Source organism: Buteo buteo, chromosome 5 (genome assembly GCF_964188355.1).
Source record: "Buteo buteo chromosome 5, bButBut1.hap1.1, whole genome shotgun sequence".
Taxonomy (NCBI): Eukaryota; Metazoa; Chordata; class Aves; order Accipitriformes; family Accipitridae; genus Buteo; species Buteo buteo.
In genome coordinates this window covers 13487638-13512052 of record NC_134175.1, presented here as the reverse complement: position 1 = coordinate 13512052, position 24415 = coordinate 13487638, and the positions used below count along the sequence as shown (strand labels likewise).

General features: G+C 41.6%; 1 protein-coding gene across 7 annotated transcripts in view; it reads left to right on the top strand.

The window, feature by feature from the left end:
• Window positions 1-6757: 6757 nt before the first annotated feature.
• UBE2F (ubiquitin conjugating enzyme E2 F (putative)) overlaps window positions 6758-24415 on the top strand; it is an 86293-nt gene continuing 68635 nt past the window's right edge. For 2 of the 7 annotated variants that reach the window (XM_075027894.1, XM_075027898.1), the window contains exons 1-4: window positions 6758-6917; window positions 9474-9607; window positions 19381-19410; window positions 21996-22061. In XM_075027894.1, coding sequence (XP_074883995.1) covers window positions 9490-9607; window positions 19381-19410; window positions 21996-22061 — 214 coding nt within the window. In that variant the 5' untranslated portion in view covers window positions 6758-6917; window positions 9474-9489. Of the gene's footprint in view, window positions 6918-7481; window positions 7512-9473; window positions 9608-19380; window positions 19411-21995; window positions 22062-24415 lie in introns of all 7 variants that reach the window. The other 5 variants (XM_075027900.1, XM_075027897.1, XM_075027895.1 and 2 more) reach the window with 4 other exon arrangements.

Here is a 24415-nt window from a genome sequence, read left to right as displayed (position 1 = left end):
TGTTCAGTGAGATCCGACTGCTTTTAATTTGCTTTGACAAAGAAGGTTATTTGAAAAATAACCTTCACTTTGAACTGCAGGTGACTTCAGCTGCACACATGGATTACTCATTATCATGCAAAAAACAGGACTTTCAACTACAGAAACAGGCCAAAAGATGCTGCTGAAGGCTCCCGGGACTCCAAACTGCTGCCTGAACTAGTAATGGTGTGCTTCCCCTGCACTCCAGAAGTCTCATTTTGGTGTCACCTCTGTAGCCACAACTGAACCATTTCCTCTGTCTCTGGAGAACCTTCCCCAGCAACCCATGTCCCCCGACTGCCCCCCTGCACTCGTGCTCCCATAGAATTGCTTGCAGATGGGGCCGGGACAGCTTTCTGGCTCCAGAGAAGATGCTCCTGCCCCAGGGTATTCTTCATTTTCTTTTTCAGTCAAGAAATCTGATTTCTATGTTCTGCTCAGACTCATTGCCCTGAGACCACCATTCTCTGTGCTCAGTCACTCCTTCCACTGCATAAATCCCTGCCTCCAGTTGCTTCAGATAAAAGCCTCAAATCTTAGGGCCCAGCACTGATAGACTTGATGGATAATGTTTTAAGCCTTTGAGAAGGAAAAAAAAAAAAAGTAGATTTACAAAACGGAAGGCTGCGATTTATGCCAACCATGGCAGAAATGGGAGAAGGTATATTGGGAAAATGTAGTAATTGAAATAACTTTGGTGCAGGCATTTAAAGGCTCAGGTTTAAAAAAAACGGCCTCTCGCACCTGCTGGAGTATGACTGTGAGTCATCAAAGTAATTAGGGAATTCCAGCTGATTCATGAGAAAGCTCTGAGAAAAGGCATCAGCCTTCACAGGCCCAAGATAACAGTCCCATCCCTAAATGCTGGAATAAAAAAGATGAGGGAGAAAAGTTCAGATATGCTTCATAAATATTTTTCCAAGTCATTCTTGGTTCCTAGTTTGCCCCATGGTCTCTTGTCTGGGAGGATGTGTCTGGGTTGGTGTAGAGGACCAGGACTGTGCTTTCTTGATGCTGCTTCACGTGCTATTGCCACAATCATTTTACATTGCAAAAGACAGGTCCACAACATATCAGAGCGAAGGAGGTCTCAGTCCCTGTGCTGTCCATTGCTCCTTAAATCTCTAAAAGCTCTTTTTCTCCCTAAAAGCTGATGAGCTGGGTGGGGGCCTCCCAGATTGCTCTCTGTTGTAGTGTAGCTTTGTAGGTGCAAGACAGAGTCAGGGTTAATCCCAAGCACCCTGTTAGCACACCACTACTACTGGATATGCCCATACGCTCAAACTGTGTGGCTGTCCATCCTTGCAAAATGCTGCCTACAACTTTAGTTGGTTACCATCATCTCGACAGACTGCAGTGTCAGTCACCTGTTTTGACCATCCCAACTGATTCATGCCTGCAGGCAATATGTCAGCACATAGGTTTATGGGACAACAGATTAGGGGATGGACTGAAAACCTGAAGGTCTGCTTCACAGAGGAGCAGGCGCCCAGGCTCTGGCAGTATTAGGAGTGAGCATGCCCTGCTAAAATCAAATGAGAATCTCTTTTTAAAGGAGGAAAAGGTGTTCTGGGTTGATCATCAAGGAAGCCAAAAGCTGAAAATGTAAGACCCTCTCATCGTGCTGGGCTGGCTCCTCCATAGTTCAACCCCATCTCCAAAGTCCAGGTTGTCACTGGGGGCTGTGACCACCATGAACATGAAGTCCAGCAGGCAGACTACATTTCAGGAGATGGAAAGAGAAGATTACTCTGTCAAAGGAAAATAGTCAAGATTAGGACTGGTCTAGGTAAGAAATCCAAACCTTCAAAAAACAAACAAAATCAGTGTGGGCTTTTGGCTTTGCTTTTTTTTCCTAGACCTGCAGGCGAAACTTGGCTTTCTAATCTGATTTTGAACCTTGCTCTGGTGTTTTGTTCTCTGGTTTTAGCAGTGCCCAAGGGAAGAAGCAGCTAAATTCCAGGTCAATGCAGTCTCTGATAGGTATCAGCAGTCAAACATGTACACTGATTTTAATCAGAGGGTTGCGTGACTGTTTGTTATAAAGCATACATAAAATCTCAGCCACTTGGTAATCATCATGAGACGCAGCCCATAGGGCTGTTTTGCTCCTCTTGGCATGTTTCTCCTTCAGTGCTCTGCTGTCCACAGTCATGCACAATTTTATCGGCTAACAGTAAGCCAGTTGTTCCTGCAAGAACTCTTGAGATCCCCTTTTCATATGACTTTAATAAAGCAGTGGGTGGAAAAATGCTCTGATATTACCATCATGACCACAATGAAATTACAGCGATCTGCTCTTCTTCCAAACAGCTTGCAGCAGACGCGCATTCAAGTGTGCAGGAGGTAAAGCGTTACACGTGGCAACGATCTCACGTGCCTCACATCAGGGATATTTACTTTTTCTTGGCTACATGGATATGAACTAGCAGCTGTAATACTGCAAGAGCCATTGCCATAGTTACTGTCCTACAACATCCTCTTCCTTCTTCTAATACTCCAAAGCCAGTTCTGGTCTGGTGTGACAGGTCAGTCGCTAATGATTTCAGTCTAAAAGCTGAATGCTCTTGTTTAAGAGGGGGAGGGGAGAAAGCCAAAACAGGTTAAACCCAACGAAGCAAACCAGGTGGTGGAAAACAAAGACCACCTGGTCTGACAAAGTGAGCGCATTTTTTGCCACACTGGAGATTTGTCCTGCTTGCTCACTGGCTTCCTTCACTGTTTAAACACTGCAAATTGTGCAAAACGACATTGCTTTTATCTTCATACTTAAAATCAGATCCCTTATCTAAAAAGAGTCTTAAAACCCAGATACATCCTTAACCTGACCCTGTTTTAAGGCCTAAAACCGTGTGGCCTTCTCCATTAATGTCTACACTCTTGCTTTTCTACACTCTTGCAAAACGCATGATCCCAGCTGTCCTGGCTTGCCAAGCACTTGAGTACAAATGCAGAACTAGCATCTCTTTGGAGATCGCAAACTCTGGGACCGAAACGTGAGCAGTAGGGACTTGCTTCCACTTTATTTTTCAGCAGATGGAATGTGTCTGGATACAGAGCTAGTATTTTTAAACTAAGAGCATAGAAAAGCTGTGTTTAGAAAAGCCATGAGGGAGTTAGTTAGGATAATGGTTGGTTCCCTTTGTTCCCGACAATATGAGAACCTCCACAATTGCTCATTAAGGCAGGAGGTGATACTTTAACAAAAAGCAGACTTCCTCTGCTTCATCCCCAGCAGACGTGTGTGAAATAAAAGCATGAGAAAAAGACCAAAAGGACACAAGAAGACATAAATAGTCATTAAATGGTGGCATAGTTTAAATGCAAGATGCTTGTTTCATCTTCTCTAGCTTTAGAAACAGTCACAGTAGGATCATGGAAAATGGCTGGGTAATTGCCTGAAATCCAACAGAGGAGAAACCTTGGTTTTGTTTGCCGCACCAGGTGATGTCTGCCACTGCTCAAATTCTTGCTATGTGAAACACGAAATGCTTTCCAGGTCACAGACAGGGTGATGGGAAAACAAAATACTCCATCATGTGTGCATATGAAACTGAAACTGGGTTTTAACTATTAACTGTTTTCAACCAGTCATTTGTGGTTTTAAGTACTAACGGATACAGAGGTATAGATATGACATTATGAAATTACTTTACAAACTACTCTCCCCAGTGGTTATTTCCTTAGGTGCTGAACCTTTGAGACTCTTGCCTCTTCAGCACCTTTGGAAATACCATGTTTTGATGCCTCAGACAGGCATTGTAGTGCCTGATTTGGGGTATCCACCAGGAAAATTTTCACTGGAGCAATTTGAATTTGCCTCAGATCAGCTGGTACTTGTGAAAATCAAGGTCCTCTGTAAGCAAACAGTACTTCTCAAGATCGTGGTCTCCTCACTCTTGGGTGACTGAAAGGTCAGCTTCAGGAGTAGCTTACACTACCCTCCTCGAGCCTAAGTGACAAAAGAAGGTGAGAGAATGAGAAAAACATCTTGTCAAACACAACAGAACGATAAAAAAGAGTTGAGAAAACGTGGCAGTGGGAAGTGCACGCGCACGCCATGTATTCCTTATGATACGTACTTTGTGTATACACACCACGTTCACTTCGTTTTTCCCAGACTGGATGTTGTGTGGGTAGAGAGGGATCACAGTAAAAATAGAAGACTCTTGCTTCCAGTAAACAGTACTGCTGTCTCTCTGTCTAGCCTTACAACACCACTGTCTGAAGAAAAAGAGTAACTGGGCCATGGGTTTAGATTAACCTGATTTTCAAAGAGTTTGCTTTACGCTGTTGTAAATTGAAATTGTTAAGTAGTTGCAGAAGGTCACTGAACATCAGATGCTGAATTTCGCTCATCACTAGTAAGAGGAACTGGCAGAGGGTGCCAGAAGACTTGACACCATTACAGCCTGTGCTGTACAGTATCGGCTCGGCTTTAATTAGTCTTTAGAGAAGGCAGCAGTTTGTTGACAGTACCTTTATGAACTGGATCATAAAAACATTTTATTAAACCCAGCACAGGTCACAGTGACCAGGTATTAACTGAACTGCTGTACCGCAGAAAAAGGAAGGACAGCTGGTGATAACTGAAGATAAAATGGAAGCAGATTTCTTGACTTTTCCAAAGAGCAGCTTAGCTGTTCTTAAGGTGGGGCATTTTAAACCTAACTAATAGCGCTGCTGTAGTGACTCTGGCCTGCTCATTCAATTTTGGACTTTGGTAGTGGGCAGCACCCTTCAGGAGAGAAAAAGTATCAGCAAAAGCAGAAGATACATCAGTATCTTGAAAATTCAAACTTGTATTTCCAGGACCTTGCTATTAAAAGGCAAACAAACGAGCTGGGAAATACCAGTGCTGAGGTTGACTTTGCAACCTTCGTTTGCTGCCGTATGCCCCAGCAGGCTCTATGACAGGATCATGAAATTGTGTTGTAGGGTCCGTAGTCCGCTGCAGAGCGTGAAAGGGCTTCAGCTTACTGCTGTTGAAAGTACAGCTATCCTCAGGCCATCTTCTTGGTTCCTAGCTGCAGCAGTGTGGGAATCTGGAAGCAGAATCACACAGAGGCTTTTCTAAGACATTTGGCATCCGAGTTGCTCACCAACACAGTCCCCATCCTCCTGGCAAAGGAAAAGGGACCCGCTGCTGTGGCACAGCCAGGAGGAGGCAGGCGGCAAGGTCTGAAGAGACATACCCCCTGGTGCAAGGTGCCCCATCAGGGTCCTGGCCATTTCCTGTATCTCTACAGCTAGCTGATGGGCTCATTTTGAATCAATATGCACTTGGATTAATCAGTAATCAGAAAAAAAAACCCCAGGGTTTAGTGTTTTGGGTAATTTTTAAGATTATTTTCCTCTTATAGTTGGCAATTTTTAGACATCCCAGCTGGTGTGTCTGTGTGGCATCGCCATGGAGCCAGGTAGGAAAAGGAGGCCTGCCATGTTCACCGTTTCTAGCCATCGTCGGCACATATACACATGTTGGATTTTTTTTTTCTTAATTCCCCTCTCACCTTGTACACTGCTGAAGCCAACGAGCAGAGAGCAGGTTTTTCTAAACACATACTTTCTTTTTTCATCTTTCGGTTACAGTGTTTTCCAGCTGAAAACCAAAGCACAAGCAATTTGCAGTGGATAGGCTGTTACTAAAAAGAACTGTGGAAAAGGCAAATGCTTTTCAGCCGATTCAACTGGGTGCTCATCTTTAGCATTAAGCTCGTGAAAGGGTTAAGACAATTTAAGGCCTCCAAGTGGCAGCTCTCCACTGGTTTAACTAGTTTTGACCAAGTTAAATGCCAATCTTTTTTTGGTGAAGGGGAAGCATCATCATTCCAGAGAATGTTTAGGATGCAGTATTTCAACAGTTGTCTGCCGAACTTTCCTTGTGTCTGGTCTCTAGCTTTACTTTATCAAATCTTCTAACCTGGATGCTGCTCCAATGGCTCAATTTTGGTTCCCTTATTTGTTGGAACCTACTGAATGGACGAATTTTTTAAGTTTATGCACATAAGTTAAGTTTTACAGTTTGAGGGTCTGATCTAACCTAATTTTGAAAGATTCAACTGTCACATTAGTTTGGTTATGATATCCACAAGTAATTTACTCTTCATTATTAAATACACTCTTATGATCAGGTTTTTACACTCACTTCATCTGATTGATCATTGCTTTCACGAATCTGGCGCGGGAATGTACAGAATAACTTAATTTTTAAGCAGGCACTAACACAAAGGCTGCACCAAGCCTGGTGTTTAAGCTCCCCATCTGAAATCACCTTGGCAATTGTCATTTTTTCCTCTCTTGTGATGTTGCTATTTATCACATCTCCCTGGTGACTCAGTGTAATCAACACTGTAGCTGAGTCAAACCTCATTTCCACAGCCCTGCGAGGGGACACTAGAAGAGGACATCGGTGCTGGGGGAAGGCCGCGTTCTGGGCTAGGGGTTGGCAGGGGGCAGAGTTTCCTCAGGCACTGCGAGGCCCCGCGCCCAGGAGGCGCTGGCCCAGGGCCCAGCACCCGCTCCCGCTGACAGAGCACCGCCGCCGCTCCCACAAAATGGCGCCGCCCTGCCGGCGGCGAACAACCTCCCCCCCCCCCCCCCGGCCAACTCTCGCGAGAATACGGCAGCCGCGCACACTCCTCCCCGCCCCGCCCCCACCTCAACTCTCGCGAGATCTCCGCGCGCTGCCCATAAAGCCGTTGCTGAAGGCCGCGCCCCTCGCGGCGGTTGCGGCCCCGCCCCCGGCGCTGCCCCGGCCCCGCCCGCTTCCGGCGCTGCGGCTGAGGAGGGGAGGGAGCAGGGAGGAGCCGCCGCCGCCCCCCCCCTCCTCCCGCCCCGGGCCAGCCCCGGGGATGGTGTTGACCGCGGGAGCCGGGCCCTGACGCCGCGCTCAGGTAAGTGCGGGCCGCCCCCCTTCCCCCCGGGCCGGGGCTAGCCCCCACAGCTCGGGCCCGGCCCCTTCCCTCCCCCACCCGCTGCCCCCACATCTCCCGGGGCGGCCCCGGCCCGCCAGGCCTCGGGGACCTGGCGTTGCTGGGGGAGGGGGGGACCCCCCTGGGCCCCCGGCCCCGCAGAGTCGTGCCCCCACCGCAGGGGCCCAGGGATCATCCCCGCCCCCGCGGAGGGGCTTCCCGGGAGCAGCGGTGGCGGCGGTGGTGCAGGCAGCGGGCATCGGCGGGGCGGGGCAGGGCAGGGCGGCCCCCAGCTGCCGGCCCCGCTCCCAAAGGAGCTGGAGAAATCCCGGGGTTCTCTTGCCCTTCCCGGTATTTAAGCACGGCACCCCTCCGTCCCCTGTCTCCCCGCTGTCGTGCAGCGGTAAAGCCTTACTTCCCCGTGCGGTTAACAAGTTTTGGGTGCTTCCTCGCTGTGCTCCATTGATGAAATTTGGGGTACGGCTGGGCGAATCGTCTGTTTTTTCCACGCTGGTCACACTTCTCTTTGGTTTCCTGATTTTCTAGGACAAGCAGTGAGGAAACAGATCTATAAAGGTATTTAGGCATTTAAATCCCATCGAAGTTGATTTGATTTGGACTTGGCATCTAAAAGGTTTTTTGGTTTCTTCTTTTTTGAGGGGGGGGCGGTGCCTGCAGTTTACAGTTTTTCTTTTCTGTTTTTTTTTTGTTTGTTTGTTTTTCTTTTAGGACCCTGTGTCACTACTTCCCAGACTCCCCCCCTCCTTTTTCTAAAATTTTTTTTTAAAAAACAACTGTTATCTTTCTCTTCTCCAAGGGAAAAAGGACTGTTTTGTTTGCTTATTCTTTCTCTGGGGTACTGGGAGGAAAAAACCTACTCTATGTTTCTGCTGAGCAAGCGGGATTTACATTTGCCCAGAATTTTTCTTATTTTTTTAAATTTTTTAAATTACGCATCTTGAAACTAACACACATACTTAACCAACTTCAGAGAACTTGCCCTTTTTGTACATCTTACTAGAGTTTCATAGTGTTAGGTACTACTGTGAAATATGTTTTCCTTTTTTTTAAAATGTTGTTACTTGCTTATCTATTATGTTCTTCTCAATGTCCAACTGTCATGTCAGTTGTTTCATTTCTTCTTCTTGCCCCTTCATTGGTATTTTGGTGTTGGCTTGATGTTTGGTATAAATCTGTTGGCTCTCTCACAACCTTGGGAAATCAATAGGGCTGTCTTTTACAGATGTAGTGAGGAGAATTGGCAGGCCAGAGGCTTTATCTCCTGTTTTCTCTGGGGCAAGGACAAATGAAATGAACAAGCAAAATAACTGCTGTTGCAATGGACCTGTTAAACTTCAGGGCTTGCTTACAAGAAGGAAAGAAACATAGAGACACATAGAGCTGAAGCTGACAAAGATAAATTTTGTATTGTGTCTTGTCATTTTATAGTGTGATTGTCTTCATCTCAGTGGTTTACTGGTCTCATTTGCCTTATGAATATCTCAGCTGATTCTCCATTTTATACTGAGAGCTGATGTTACCTGAGCATCTGTTTCATGTCTTGGTAACTGTTGCATCATATCTGTCTGGTCTTCTATGCAAACTAGTTCATGTAAAGACTATATGCTGACTTTTTTTTCCCCTTTATTTTCTTGAATTAACTCATGTGACTAAACGATAAACGTGTCTCCTACCATTTTAGTGGTGGTGGGGCCTAAAGGATATGGATCTTGTCAGCATTATGTTGGTTTTGGCCTAACTGTTAAGAAGAATGGGTTGCCTTCAACTAGGAATAGTGTCAAAATGTATTAAGCCATGACAGACTGAATGTTTTGGTTTTATGACTTTGGCATTCTCTCCACCTTTTATTGTAATTCATTTATCAGCGCAGTTATCTTCTATAGTGGAGGACTGACACAGCAAAAAATCTCTTCATTTCAGTTATCAAATCTCCGTATGTAACTTTCTCCACTGTTGCTTTGCACTGTGAAGAGTTACTGTTGTGCAGCTGCATAGATAATTGCACTACTTGCAGTTTAAATCCATTTCCTTTCCTGTGTCCTGGTAGCTGACTCAAAGCTCATTTCCTAGTGTTAGAGAATTGTTCCAGTAACTCAACCACTCCCCTCCCCCCTCTCTCTTTTTAAATTTTTTTTTCTTTTTGGCCAGCCAAAAAAGTACCTCTGAATATTGTCACGTGGATATACTGTGGTAGCTGGTGCAGTGAAATTGTATTGTAAACAATGATGAAAGTCTGACCTTTCTCCAGCAAAATTGAACTTCCTCTTGGCCTAAAGTACTGTAACTCTCTCAGCATTCACATCTGAAACAAACTCTCTTTCTTCAAGTACTCTAGGCCATCCTCATCTTTAATCGCAGTCAAGTTAACTGTACATATTGTCTTCTTCATTTGACTGCTAAGAATATGATGATAGTTGTTGAATAAGGAACTAACTGTAACTTGTTTTGTATTCTGCCCCTCTATGCTTCAATGCTTTAGTTTTGGTAATTGACTTTGTTCTAATATTTGTGTTCTAGATTGAAGACAGCAGTAATGCTAACTCTGGCAAGCAAGTTGAAGCGGGATGATGGTGTCAGAGGACCCCGTGCATCCAATCCAGCTTCTGATTCAACTCGGAGGGTGTCTGTTCGAGACAAATTACTTGTTAAAGGTGAAAGGAACTTATATTTAAATATTTGAGGATTTACAGTTTGCAGGTGTGTTGCCAGTAAACAATACTAAATTGCATATAAAATGATTTCCAGAAGTATTTTTAAAATTGCTTGTGACTTACCTCAGGATTTATATTGTAGGGTATATACTGGCATACATCACATCTCCAACAGCTCTTTGCCTGTAGAACACTTGTTTTCATTGAATAATGCAAAACATAAAAAGCCGCCTCCTTACTCTGCTGAAAAATTAATCCATTATTGGGAACTGTGTCATCAATTAAAAAATTTGTCACATAAGTGTCACTAAATATATAGGAGGAGAATATCAGATTTGACTTGATAGGATGGTATTTTTTGAGCAAATACCTAACTGCCTGTGACAGGAAAGAAAGTCCTAAAAGTCATGTCAGTGTTCTGGTGGTCTTTAATGGTATAGATCAGAGGCAATAAACTTTAAAAAGCTTAAAAAAACAATGCAGAGAAGTATTTTTTGTAGGCCTGGAGTTACTGGAAGTTGAGTATGAAGTAGTGAATAAAAACCCAATCGGTATTGTTGTAGTATGATATGTTCTGTTCTAGGAAGGCTGCTATAGGTTATTACTAGCTGGCTCGCTGTTGGTGGGGAAAAAACCCCCAAACTTTTACTTTGTGGCAGTTCTGGGTAAATAAGGTAGCTTGTGAGAAATAACTAAACTATGTTATAGTAAAATCAGGGACAGCTCTTTCTTGCTCTTCATTTTTTCTGTAGCATAGATAATCTGATATTTAAAAATCCATAGGTACTGACACTTTGCAGTTATTGTGGGCTTAAACTCAGGTTTGCTCCCTCTGGTAATAGTTGAGTGTTTTAATGCTGGAGCTGTGCAGCTTGATCTAGTGGCAAGGAATATGTTGTTTAGATTGATGTTTCTGCTAAAAATGATCAATAGCAAATATACTACTGTTGATGTGTAAGCTGTCACTATTAGGATTCAAGCCAGTCAAAGGAAACTTAGATTTCCTGCTCTTATTTCAGAATGATTTGGGACTGACACTGGTATATTTGCCTGAATGATATTGCTGAACTCTGCATTATATATGACTTTTTTTGAATTAGGGTAGATTCTGCTATATAACTGTATACTGGAGCAGGTTTCACTGCAAATGCTGCTGCCTCTGTGCACTGGGAAATGCCTCAACTAGACTGAAGGAACGTTATATTCACAGTTTTCTCTTTGCATTGTTATAAGGACAGGGAGTTTTAATACACTTCAAACCCTGATGTGATAACTTTCACAAAGAGCTTGCTTTAGACTTCCAGTTTGGAAATCCTCAGTTAACTCCAGTTCTGAGGGGGAAAGATATCAGGCAGAGGGAATAAGCTCTTTAACCAGGCTAAGCTACAAAGCCAAATTGCTAAATATATTTAATCTGAGATTTTCACTAACCTACAGGTGTAGACTTGAGGGGAAAATAGCAGTGTAATATAAATACCCTTCAACTACAATGCCTGGTATAGTGTGAAGTGCCAAAGAAATTTTCCTGTACCCTTAGAGCAGTCATGCTTTTCTCTTTTATGACTAAAACCTTACCTAAGTCTGCAGGGGAAGAAAAGGATGCAAGCTATAGAAAATTGGTATTGACCAATTGTAATTGTTATAGCTACCATTAGCAAACCAGCATAGACGAAGTATTGAATGAGTTGAGTCCCAAACTGACAAATGTTAAAAGCAGGTTGCTGCCGGCATCCTCCTGACAAGTGTGAGTGCTAGATCGTGGTCTGATTGTGCATGAAAGTTGTATCACGTGGCTCTCCCAAAAGAATTGTAGGAGCAGCTGTCAGTCTGGCTAGAATGGTTTCTGGACCAAAATGGGAACTGACAGTCAAGTAAATCACAGTATAACTACACTGAAAGTGAGAGGAAAATCAAGTAGCTAGTGTGAGAGAGACTTGTTGGGCATATTCTCCTTTAAGCTACTCTTTCAGCTAATTGTAGACCATTCAGTTGCAAAAGTTTCTAGAACGTGCTCCAAATCTTTAAGATAGATCAGCTGCAGCAGGATCTGTAATGTTGACAGCCTGAGTGAAGATGGACTTCTGAGGTTGATAGTGTTTTTAGGTCACGTATAGATCTGCAGGAATTAGTTTGAGTGAAGAGCTGCCTGCTAAAGGTGTGCATACAGCGAGGATGCCTTTTACTGCTTGACTGTATGAAACTGTAATAGGCTGTTGTATTAAATGTGAAACAAAGCTGGTGGGAGCCTGTGTGTATAGCTTTAAGTAGAAGTTGTTACTGATGTTTGTTTGGGCTGGAGTTATCAAACAAGCAGATGACAGTTGCAGAATGGGTGGAAAGCTTGATCAGGTCAATCTCCTGGCAGCTGTGAATTGAAAATTAATCTGTTCTACAAGAAAAAAAAGAAATGCTGGCCATCAGTAAGGAAGGAGGAGGGAGATGAGAAAAGGTCTGGCATGTTCTGTCCTTGTTTGCCCCAGCAGCTGTGCAGAGGTTAGTGCTGGTTCAGTTGTACCTCTTAATGGTGTTAGTACTGGTGGTTTTATTCTACTGTGTAAAGCCTCTGAGTTGAAAAAAACAGAGACTGTGGTCACGTACATTAGAAAGCTCAATGATAGCTATGCTCTTTCTGTAGCACACATGGATCCTTTTTGGCCTCAAATAAGTCTATAGCTTTTGAGTCAATAGAGAACAGCAGGCAACTGGTCTGTCCAGCATCCTCTGCAGCAGCTTATACACATGGTGGGCTGTCCTGGAAGGTTAGCAGAGGGTGATTTTTGGCACAGTACCCTAAATCGCACCGGTCCCTGGGAGCTGGTGATAGTGTGTGAGCCAAGGTCAGATAGCTGTTCACCTGCTCGAGTGATGGTGATGTGCTGGAGAGATATTCTCCTATTCCTGATCCACATTAAATTGGTGATAGTCTAATAAATTCTGCAGACAGATGTCTGCCAGTTTTACTAGAGGTATCACCCAGACACAGACAGTGTCTGGTTTTGATCTGGAAGTAAATTAAAGACAGCCTTGTTTGTGTTGATAGAGAGTCTGGTCCAGGGAGGCATTATAGGATCTCTTTGAAGAATGTGTTGTCACACTGATAACCCTGCAGTCCTCAAATGTATTGTGTACACTGACTGGTAAATAGATAAATGACACTTTGATTATGAGGTAGATGGCTGTGACCCCAGCCATTGACAAGTGTAGGCGATGCTTACAAACTTAAAAATTTGGCATAGACCAACTATGTATGTCTGCTAACTGATACTGCTTTAAAGTAGGAAAAATAAGAGCTAATTTAGGTATGATGTTAGCTATTTGCATGATGTGGATGAGAAGAAAATTCAGTTGGCATTTGAAATCCTTTTACTAAAACTGGAGGTATATGAGCTGTCAGCTGAGTGTTGTCAGGTGCTGTCCTTGGCTTTAGTGATGGGTGCAAGTTAAACAGGCTTTTTTCCCACTTCTGTGGAAAAAGTTTCTCTTAAAATACTGGTGCCCTTTGTTAGTTTTTCTAAGCTATTCCTTTGCCTACATGTCCAGTATTGTTATATATTCAAATATCAGTCATGGCTCAGGGCACTGTTTTGTTATTTCATGGACATACCACAAAAGGAAAAACATCTACCCTGAAGTTTTATGTAGGGAAGTAATTCTGAGACAACTGGATATTCTCTTACAGCTGGTTTTCCTCTGGAGAGTTAAAGTCATGGCTGCTAAACAGGATATCTCAGCAACTAGTGGAGCATGTTTGGGAGGTTAGCAGGGCACATACGTCTGCGAAGAGGAGCACGGTGGTGGTTCTGATCTGAAACCCTGGGAAATCACATCCACTGCTTTGGAATCACTGAGGGCAAGAAGTGTCTGAGAGTGTGGGAGGGCGAGGACTAGTAATGCAGGCTGACAATTCTTGGAAAGAGGCTTTCTGGCCAAGGAGGAGTAGACTGGAGAGAGACCAAGCAGTAACTAACATGTTTCAAGACAAATCAAAGGGAGGAAATGTGAACAGCTGGAGGAGGTAGAAAGCAAATACTGACGTGGGGAGGAGGAGCAGACAGAAATGGTGCTTGCAGGGGCTTTGCTGCCTTTCTGGCTGGGAGAGAGTATCTAATAAAGCACAACTTTTTAACAAAGTTCAGTGCGATTCATTCTTGCATCTCTGTTTTCACTGAATTTTCAGTATAGGCTCAGTTGGAGAGTAAGGCCCTAATTCTGTAGACCTAGTACTCAAGTTAAAATAGAGCAAGCAGTATACTTACTTTAGTTAGCAGCTTTTAATTTGTTCTGTGCTGCAGAGGCACTTTTTGATGTTGAATTCATCTCTAAGGGGGAACTTCATTAAATTAGGAGTAGGGGCTGCATGACTGCTCCTGTAGGATGCTCTGAGTCATGCAGTGCTGAACTTGAAAGGCAGATCCTTTCTGAAAATCTAAAGGGCGCTAAGGACAAGTCAAAGTACTATTAAGTTTAATATTGTATAATGAATCTGACTACTAAACTGAATTAAAGATAAAGAACCTGTAAGGATGTCAGTAGTAGCAGCAATGTATATGCTTATTGATCACAAAGGTTATCCCTTGAAATGCTTTTTTAGTTTGATTGTGATAGCTTGAAATAACTTACTGTCTAAGAAAATGAGTTAACATGGTTTATTCCTCAGTTGTCTTCAACATTTGTGGGTTTTACAACCAGATTTATGTAATCGGAAAATGTTTCAGGTGTGCATTTGTAGAAGGAAGTGGGAAACTGACTGTAAAAAGAAGGTAAATGTGCATTTCAAGTAAAAATGAGGTGAATCCATGTATTTACTTTCTTCAAATCTTCAAGTACGGTAATATATCTCCTCACAATAGCAGGTAAGGAAAATTGAGAGGGGAAAAAATACTTTTTTTTTTTGAGAATTAATAAAAACCTTCCTTCATTAACACTTGACTTGACTTGAGGCATTGTTTTGAAAATGCTGCATTAACTTATGTACATTGTGCAACTTAAATCACAAAAGCATTTCCTTTTCAGTGATGCTTCTTAGCCCCAACTGCCCCCCAGATGAAATCCTTTATTTTGGAAGAAGAGGGTGGAAAGCTGCTTGATGAATGTGTGATTTATATTTATTAAAGGGGAAACAAGTAGTTTACACTAAAATGCTTGCAGCCTAACTGTGATACTGTAAAGCCAAAAAGATACAATAAGAATTTAAGCTAATTTGAAAAATTATTACTGAGACTTTTTCTAGGATTTCACTGACAAAGGGAGGCCTGGTTCAATACATTGCTTCACTTCTTATGACTCTGATTTTCAGCATACCTGAAGTATGAATTGATACATTGCAGTGTTAGAGATTTCCAAGCACAGTGGCTTTTTCTAGTTTTTGATGTCAGGATAATAAGTTTTGTAATAGTGTATAGAAGCTGAAGCATGTGATTTGATAGTATCTTGTTTAAAATAAACATTTGGAAGTGGAGGGAATATACACATCTCTCAATTTATTGAAAAACTGGCAATAGTAGGCAGCTTGTTTGACTTCTAATACCAGTATGTATGGTTGTACAGTTCAGAGGAGTTAAGTAGGGAGAGCTATAAAGATAGATGGATAGAGTTAGGAGGCAAACAGCATTATACTGCTAAAATTAATACTTTAAAAATGGAGTTTCTGTTAGAGTGTCAAGGTATTTATCTTAATCTCTAGCAGTCTTAAAGGTGCACATTAAATGGGGGACCTAAACAGGAGAGGGAGGCTTTTTGAACAAAACCAGAGAGAAGTAAGTATTGCTGCAGATGAGCATTTGAGGAAATAATGCTTTCATTTTGTGTACTTAAAAGCAAACTCCTGTGGGAAGCATATGCCCTGACTCTTTGTGGCAAGGCTAATAAAGCACTTCTATATTCTGACTTGTTGAGGTGAGGTGGGGGAAGGGGAGGAAGCAGAACAACGTGATTATAGTCTGTGCGTTACTGAATATAACATTCACGTGGGTCTCTCATAAACCATATGCCTGTACACGTCAGGAGTGTGTGTTCCTATTTCTGTCCTGAGAATTGTCATGGGTAGGGAGAGTTATTGTTTGTGAAATCATTTATAAATAGCTCTGGTTGCTTGTGTTAGGCTTAGCTTGCTTTTCCCTGTTTCATAAAGTTCCTAAGCTGCTTCGGAGACATAATCAGTTTGCATTCAACTCTTCCAAACTCTGTGGTAGGTTTAGGTTTAACCCTTGCCTTTTTACTCTTTTTGTGGTTTAAAATAGCATTTGAAACTATTTAAGCAAGTGCGTACTGGGTCAAGAGCCAGGACTCTGCAAATACACCTGCCACTTGGGTATGTTGCTGCACCCAATTGCAGAAGGTTTCAGGAACACTAGACTGGCTGGTCAGGAGCTAGTCTGGATCTGGACCGACTGCACCAGAGTTGTTTGTTCGCCCCTCTGCAGAAGCCCTGGCATGTGTCTGCACTTGACAGCCTTTCAGACCTACCCAGGATGGCTTATCAGAGTGGGTGCAGGGCCTTGCAGTGCTCCTGCGTTTGCCATTTGGCAGTAAGCCCTCTTGAATGCGAGAGGAATTCAGATGCTCTGCAGTGTTTCTGCACCTCTGCTAAGCCAGCGCTGAGTGGGCACTGATGAGCACCGTTTTCCCATGGAAGTTCTGGAGTGCTTTTGCACAGTATTTCCTGAGACTTGGGTTATCTGGTCATTTGTCTCAGCATTTTAAGGAACTGTGAGGTTACTGGCTGTGAATTGAGATGCAGTTACTGATTATCCACAAAACATTATGAAAAGCAGTCAGACTGGATTTTCTTTACTGTTCAGCTGTAGTTGTTTTTTTTTTTTTTTGAAAGAGGTGGTCAGAAAGATTGTGAGATTAAGTTTGTTCTTTAATGTAGTGAGGCTTTTAGAGTTCTTGGAAGTTCAGTGCATTGGAGCTCTAATTGTTGCTTCTACGTTTTGCTTATTTACAAATCTGTTAAACCCTGCTAATAAGTTGCAGACTGCATGTCCTGGTTTTTGCTGGGATAGAGTTAATTTTCTTTCTAGTAGCTGGTATAGTGTTATGTTTTGGATTAGAATTAGAAGAATGTTGATAACACACTGATGTTTTCAGTTGTTGCTAAGTAGTGTTTAGACTAAAGTCAAGGATTTTTCAGCTTCTCATGCCCAGCCAGCAACAAGGCTGGAGAGGCACAAGCAGCTGGGAGGGGACACAGCCAGGACAGCTGACCCAAACTGGCCAACAGGGTATTCCATACCATGTATATAAACTGGGGGGAGTTGGCCTTGGGGGGGGATCACTGCTTGGGAGCTAACTGGGCATTAGTCAGTGAGTGGTGCGCAACTGCATTGTGCATGACTTGTTTTTTATATTCTAATTCTTTTATTATTATTGTCATTTTATTATTGTTGTTGTTATAATTATTATTTTCTTCCTTTCTGTTCCATTAAACTGTTCTTATCTCAACCCATGAGTTTTAAATTCTGTTCCACGCCCCCCCCCCCCCCCCCCCCCCGCCTGATTTTCTCCCCCATTCCACTGGGTGGGTGGGAAGTTAGTGAGCAGCTGTGTGGTGCTTAGTTGCTGGCTGGGTTAAACCATGACACTGCACAAGGGGCATTTTCTTACAGAGAATATTCTTGTCAGAAGTATTGCTTTATGTAGAAAATGCATAACTTTTAAAACATCAGAATCTTAATGGAGCTTAAATGATGTGGTCAAAATGTTTGCTTTCTGAGCAGCAAAATACAAAAGTGATTTCAGTGTCAAGACTGTCACTACCAAAGAGGCATAGAATTTGGAAAACTCACAAACACTGCAGCTTTGGCCTATTAAATATGCTAGTTATTGTATATCACCAAAGTTTGTATGGCACAGTTAATAGTAATGTTTGCTTCCTTATTTGATGTTACTTTAAAAGTTTAGATTATTGAACCAGGTCTTTACCTCCTTTTTTTAATCTTTATGAAGTAGTTTCATTCTTAGTTCCAGTGGTTTGTTGCAGAGCTTCAGTAGTTGGTTATGTCTCGTCTTTTTTTTTTTTAACCAGAAAGGGAAAGTAAAAGTCCTTGATTATAGCTGAAATTACATTTTTGGTATATTATAAATACAGTACTCTTTGAAAACTTTTAGCAAAAGTATGCTCCCAGTGTTGGGTGTCTTTCAGTGCACAACTTTGGTTAAATGAGTTGTGGCTGCTTGAGTGCTGCAGAGTGTGGGATTCTAAAGAGTGCAATTGTGAACGTTTTAGGTAAGCGTGAAACACAGTGCTTCTGTTTTGGTGGGGTTTTCTCTCTTGGTATAGTAGGCTGCAGATGCAAGGATACCAGGGCTGTGCCAAGCAAGTGGGAGGTGGGAGTCAAATAAGCATCATGGTCACTGCAGAGACCAGCCAGGTTTGGTAAGCCTGGATGCAAGAAAAATTCTGGGGAATTAGTGAGCTCCTAATTGTGATGAGATCAGTTTGGATTCTGTGCCAAGCAACCACTCCCCATATCTTGAACTAAATTACAGTTTTCTTTAGAAGTATGTTTTTGAGAGTTGGTGTTGAAATCTCTTACATGTTGTTAGCCTAAATAAATGGGCTGTGTCTGTGCAGACCAGAAAGTGAAGTTAGAAATAAAGTGGAAAAAAAGACTACAGGAAACGCAAAAATGTGTTTGATTAGGTCTCCTAGAACTTCAGAAATAAAAGGGGATCTTGATGCATCTCATTCATACTTCTGTGAAATACAGGTAGTTGAAATTAAGAGTTCAATAAAATACACAAAAGAGGGAGAAAGCAGGGGATCTTCCAGAGAAGGTCGCATGGCAGAGAAAGGGCTTAGGAATAAACTTCCCTTCCTAGGAGCTATGCAACTGAGTTGGGTTACTTCCTTTCTTTTAAGAATAACTTCTAAGTTTTGTGGATGGGAAATATAATAAATAAAAAGAAATTTTAATTGAACAGGAGTGCATATCTATAGCAAACTGTGCTCCCAGGGGAAGTATCCAATAGACATAGGAGCAAAAAATTCTTAACACTCCTGAGTTTGTTCAACAGTGCAGAGATTTGGGAGGACTTGTGCAATGGACGCAGTTTTATCACCAACCAATATGCGTTGCTGTGCCAGGTGGTTGAAGTGAAGGTTTGTCTTTCTCTGTTCTTTTGATGCTCTTAGTGCTGGTTTCTGCAGGCAGGACCGCATCTAGTATGACAGTGCCCTTGAATTAGGGTTTCAGTAGCTGTTTTCAAGTGTGCCGTACATGGTATCATGCTTGGAGGCTTCCCTACAAAAGCAGTGTGTAACCTGAGGCAGTCTGTAGCTGATGGTGGGAGAGCATTAGCAGTTAGGTACTGGGGAGTTGTGATGGTTATGCAGGCTCTGAACCTCCTGTGCTTATTTTCATCGTTGGACTGGCACCTGGATTCTTGAGGTTTTTCTGTTCTTGTGTTTTGCAGGCTGTGGAGTTCTGGCCTTCTGTATTTTAGTGCCTTATGTAGACAAGTTTGGAGATTTGGATAATGCCAGTATTAGAAGCCCAGGTGCTTCAGTCTTGGCAGAGCTGAACCTTCTCATCACACAGTAGGATATGTTTGCATTGTTTGTAGGGCAGATGAGCATTTTTAGTAATGAATTGCATGGCTTAAAGAGACATTTCAAGGTAAACCTCCAGTGCAGCTTAATTATATTTTTAAGTAAAATTTGATTTACAGGGTGGTTTAAATTAGATCTGCCAATTTGGACTTCAAGAATGGCTTTATGCTTACATAAATAACGGTTTGTGTGTTTTGTTTTTTTTTTCTTTCAACAGAGGTTGCAGAACTTGAAGCTAATTTACCTTGTAAGTATAGCATTTAATGGCATGCATTTTAAGGGGAAAAGGACCATTGAACTGAATGTTTTGACAAAAGTATGAATGCTAATGTTATTTAACTCTAGGGAAAGCCGTGCAAAACTCTGCCACTCAGGCTTGAACAAGTTTTCTTTGTTGCTCCCTCTTAAGGGATTGTAGAGAGGTGGACTCTTATTAGTGTCCTTTGGAAGTCATATTGATCATTTGACTCCAGAATTTGACTGCTGGTGGAGTGGGAGCTTTTCTCTTATAAAATGCCCAAAAGGTACCTGGAACGGAAGAGTCCATTTATTGCCTCACTCCTGTTTTTCCTCTATTCTCTAATTTTCAAAACCAGCAGATTCTGATTTAGGGGCAGAGCAAATAGCTCAGTTCTTGGGAAGCATATTAAGTCAACCTAGTGCTTTTTCAGTTAGCATGCAAGCTGTAACCTGATGTGTTTGTTAATAGTGAAAATACTTACGGAAAATAGTTTTTTAAAAAAGTGATCTATATCCCTTAAAAAAAAAAAAAGGAAAGGCAGGATAATGAGATAATGTGGTTTTAGCCCTGGAATCTTACTTGTAATGTATGTTATGCTAAAAGCTGAAAATACTAACAGCCACTTTAAAATAGGCTTTTAAGAGCACAGGATAGATGGCTTGTTGCTTCTAAAGCTGAGGATAGATAGTTAAAAATCAAACATGTTTTCTGTTCCTTAGCTTTAGAAAGCCTAGTTCTGTAATGGACAGCAAAACACAAAGCCCTTTTATAAAGGGGAGGAAAGTTCCTACTGCTCTGTATTCGTTGCTAAGGGTGGGTGTTGACAGTGAAGCTGAGTTGTTGCTGAGCTCTTTTTTCCTTCAAGCATTGACCAGAACAGCATCATTCTGCCATGAGTTCTTGGAATACAGGCAAGCACAACAAGTTATTGCTTAGTAAGCTCAGAGGTACATTCAGAGCCCATCTCTCGCTTTACGTAACTTCCTGTGGTGCATGTTCCTGTTTCAGAGTAATCTAAGACGTTTTCCCTGCAGGGAAAGAGGCATGAGCTACTTGCAGCAGACTGAGAGTGTACGTGCAGGGTATTACCATGCTGTGCATTCACACTGTCTTGTCCATATGCTTATCTTGCAAAGAAAAGCAGTCAATATTCTCTCTGATTTTTGCTGGCAGGTAGCTTGTGATATTTCTAGTCTTTACCTGTTAAGGGAAGCTTTGACCATATATTTTTGTCTCCAGGTTAAACTTCTGAGTGCTGCTTCTGATGAGCATCTTCTATTTGCTAATGATTCTAAATCCAGATCAATGCTCAGATCTTAAAAATCAGGCTTTTCAGTATACAGACTGCCTGATGGGAGGAATTGCAAGGGGGGAAGAAATACAGAACAGAAGCAGCAAAAAAGAAAGGGCAGAAAGAAGCATTATTTAACTCTTCCTGTTGGTATGCTTTTCTTTAAGGCAATTATAGGGACTTTACGCAGAGTAATTTTAACTTTTGTTGAACTTTTTTGTGTAGACTCTTCTATAGGATAACAAACACCTGAGAAGCATATCAGGGTTTGTAGTTACTACAATATGAATGCATTACTAGGGTTTGTGTACAGTTCTACTTACTTTTTCAGACAAATAGGGTCTATATCTCTGATATTATTTAGCTCCTGGACTACGGAAAAAGAACAGCCAGCTTGATGGGTTAAGAAGCTAAAGGCTGCATAATATGGATAATAATGTATCCATGGATATATGCATCTTCTAGTGCCAGCTTGACAGCTTGCCTCTGCCGTAGTCAAGAAAGGCCAGTTTTGTGTATGGGAAGTCAACTTAGTTTGTGTCATCAAATGCAAACAAAGGGCTGTTATGCTGTGAATTTGCATCTGTTGAACTGAAACCACTGACTAGTTTCATCAGATTGATGTTTTTATCTTTTTTTCCACTTTTGTTTTCATTCTCACTATTCTCCTTAAATTCATCTAGTCTGAGAATAAAAATATAGTGTTTGGTTTGTAATGATGCTCCATAAACTTTGCTGTTAATGTGGGTAATTGGTTATGCAGAAAAAACTTGCTCAATGTGACAGCTGAATGGAGACTTCACTGGCTTTTGGATGAGGCTTTCAGTATTTATACTTACACCTTATTTATACCTTGCACATATAAATAAGCCTTTGTTAGCATAGGGCTGTGGTGGCATGACTTCTTGCAGAGTGCAGTGTGTAATCAAATGTGAAGATACACATGTTACCCTTAAAGAACTTCTAAGGAAGAGATGCTCATTCTGTATGCTGTCATCTTAACATGTAGCTACTATCTATGCAGAAGACCAAATCCTTTGGCATTTTAAAGTTTTTGAGACAGCATGGTTTACTGAAATAAGCTTCTTCCTCACAGCTCGAAAGTGAAGTTCTGTTACTGCTGGTGACCTGTAACTGTATAGAGAAGAGGTGCTTAGAGACAAAGTATAGGAGGAAATCACTTGACTGGAAGGTAGGGATTAATCAGGGAGTGAATTTGGAGAGTATGAAAGATGATATACTTGTTTTCCGAAAAGTGGAAGACCAGTTGTCTGATGTAGATTATTCTTTTGCTTCACAGGTACGTGTAAAGTGAATTTTCCCGACCCAAACAAGCTTCATTACTTTCAGCTAACTGTAATCCCAGGTAATTTTTTTTAAACATGATACTTCTGTTTCTGTGTGTGTTGATGTTTAGGAAAAGTAATTCCAAGAGTATGCTGAAGAATTCAGTAAACTTTCTAGTCAGAGAAAGACTGGCTGTAATACAGTGGTTATTTTGTAGAGGCAGTGGAGAAACTGGGCTGGATTTTGAGAACTAGATTCCAGTCATCAAAACTGAGCAGGTTTAGGAAATTTTCAGATCTTGTTTGCTCACTTTGAAAATTTTTTTTTTTCTCCCAGCCAATTTCAAACTACCTTGTTCTATTTGCTGAGAAAAATCTTGGACTATGTCTAGAGAAATTACTGTATTAAAGCCCCGTTATGTTGCAGATTTATTCTTTTCTACTGATTGCTTGATTCTGCAGATGTGAAGAGATAGGTGACAAGATATAACACTGCTGGAAAACTTCAAATATATGCATGTCTGAAAATGCTTAACAAGCAGGAGTCTCTTAGTCTTTGAATATTCAAGTATGTGGAAATTAGATCTTTTATTATTAATACAGCTTAAGTATACTGTGAAGCTTCTGCTGGCATTCTGTTCAATAAAAACATTTCTAGAATTCATCATTTCCACATAAGTTTCTTAATAGCCATCTGAAATTACAGAGTTTGCTTGCATAGCTGTGTGTTTTAGAATAGAAAGTTGTCTTTGTGTTTTATGGATGAATTTGCATGGAAGACTATTTAAACTTCATATGCACTTATTTTTGCGGTGTGTTAGCTTTGAGGCTCTGTGCAATTACTTAAGTGAGAACATCAACATGTGCAGTACACTGAATTGTTAGTTAGATGTGCTGGGATCAGTATCTCCCTGCCAACTAATTCCTGTAGATGCCCATTTTCTGTGTGTGCTTATTGACAACAGAATTTGGATGCAGTATGGCAGTCATCCGGATGTCTTACCTACAGAAATAATGGTTTACACTTAACAGGGTGATAGGAATGTTTCTGATAATCCAGTATCTTGAAGTCAAACGGGCACTAGATGTCACTCTTGGTGCTTATTAGCCAAAATCAACTAGCATTTCCTGGGCAGTAGAAATCTTGGGTGGTCTTTGTTAACGTGTCCATTCATGTGATTCTCTTTTGTGATGGAAAAATGACTAAGGCTGCCCTAATCAGTGTAATCAAAAATAAATGCAAATGCTGCTATAGAACTTTTAGCCTCTCATTCTGCGTAGGAGATGTATTCATGTTTACTTGGTGAGCATTTGTCTGCTTGCACCAAATGTCCTTCAGTTTATATGATGCTGCTTTATTATATTTTAGAAATGAGTTGACTTTACAAGATCATCACTGTGCGAGGTAGGGATGTCTTGAAGTGTGAAGCAACGATAGCTGCTTCATACTAATTCTAAGGTGTCTAATTACATAGTAATTTTTTTGTCTGTTAACTGCTGTGCAGCAAGATGTTGCAGTCAGAAGACAGTTGTTGCGTGCAGAGCATGGTTTTTGTGCTAGCTTCATTGCTGAAATGATCTTGGGAATAAGATGATCTTAATTAACATTTTGTTACTCTAAATATAGCTGCACAGCTGAAGTCTCTGCAGTTGCAGTCTGACCGAAGTAAACATCTATTTTCAGCTGTGCATAATTCAGGTACAGAATCTTGTGATCAGCTACAGCTTAGCACAGCTCTCTAAAGGCAGAATGTAATACATAACAAGAAAATATTTGTAGCTTTCTGATTCCCTTCATTATTGAGGTTTTTCTTTAGAGTATGCTAAATCTTAGTTTTCTCCAGGGTAGCAGAGAGGCTACTAAGCAGTTGTCACAGAATTTTTCTGGCTCAAATGGCCCAAAATATTTGCTTGAGGCAACTGTTTTTGTAGTGTCTAAACAATGTTGTGTGAATCTTGATACTGTGGAGGCAGAGCCAGTTTTCCTTCTCCTGCCTGGAACTGTCTTGCATTGAGGAGCTGAGTTTTAGAAATCCTGCTTATATATCTGGTTCTTCAGGGAGCACTTTGCAAATATCTCTGCAGCCTTCCAATTGTGGAACAAAAGCTGGGATCAGCGCAGCTGCCACGAAGTATCTAATATTGCCTTGCAGTTCTCACTGTTAGGACCTATGTAGTAATTGTGTGGAAGCCAGGGTTGGTAGTCTGCACAGCAAAGAGGTTCTTGCTGGCTTACAGTTCTCAGTTTGCTTATCTGCAGTTAGAGAGATTGCATCCTTCTATGACAGATCTGGTAAAGAGGTGCTAATTATTTTATATTCATATTTTGTTTAAGTTCTCTTATATTCTGATTAATATTAGAGCTTGAATTCTGTAACCGCATTTTATAAGGAATCTTACACCAAGACAGTTTCTGAAAGTAGCCGGCTGTCAG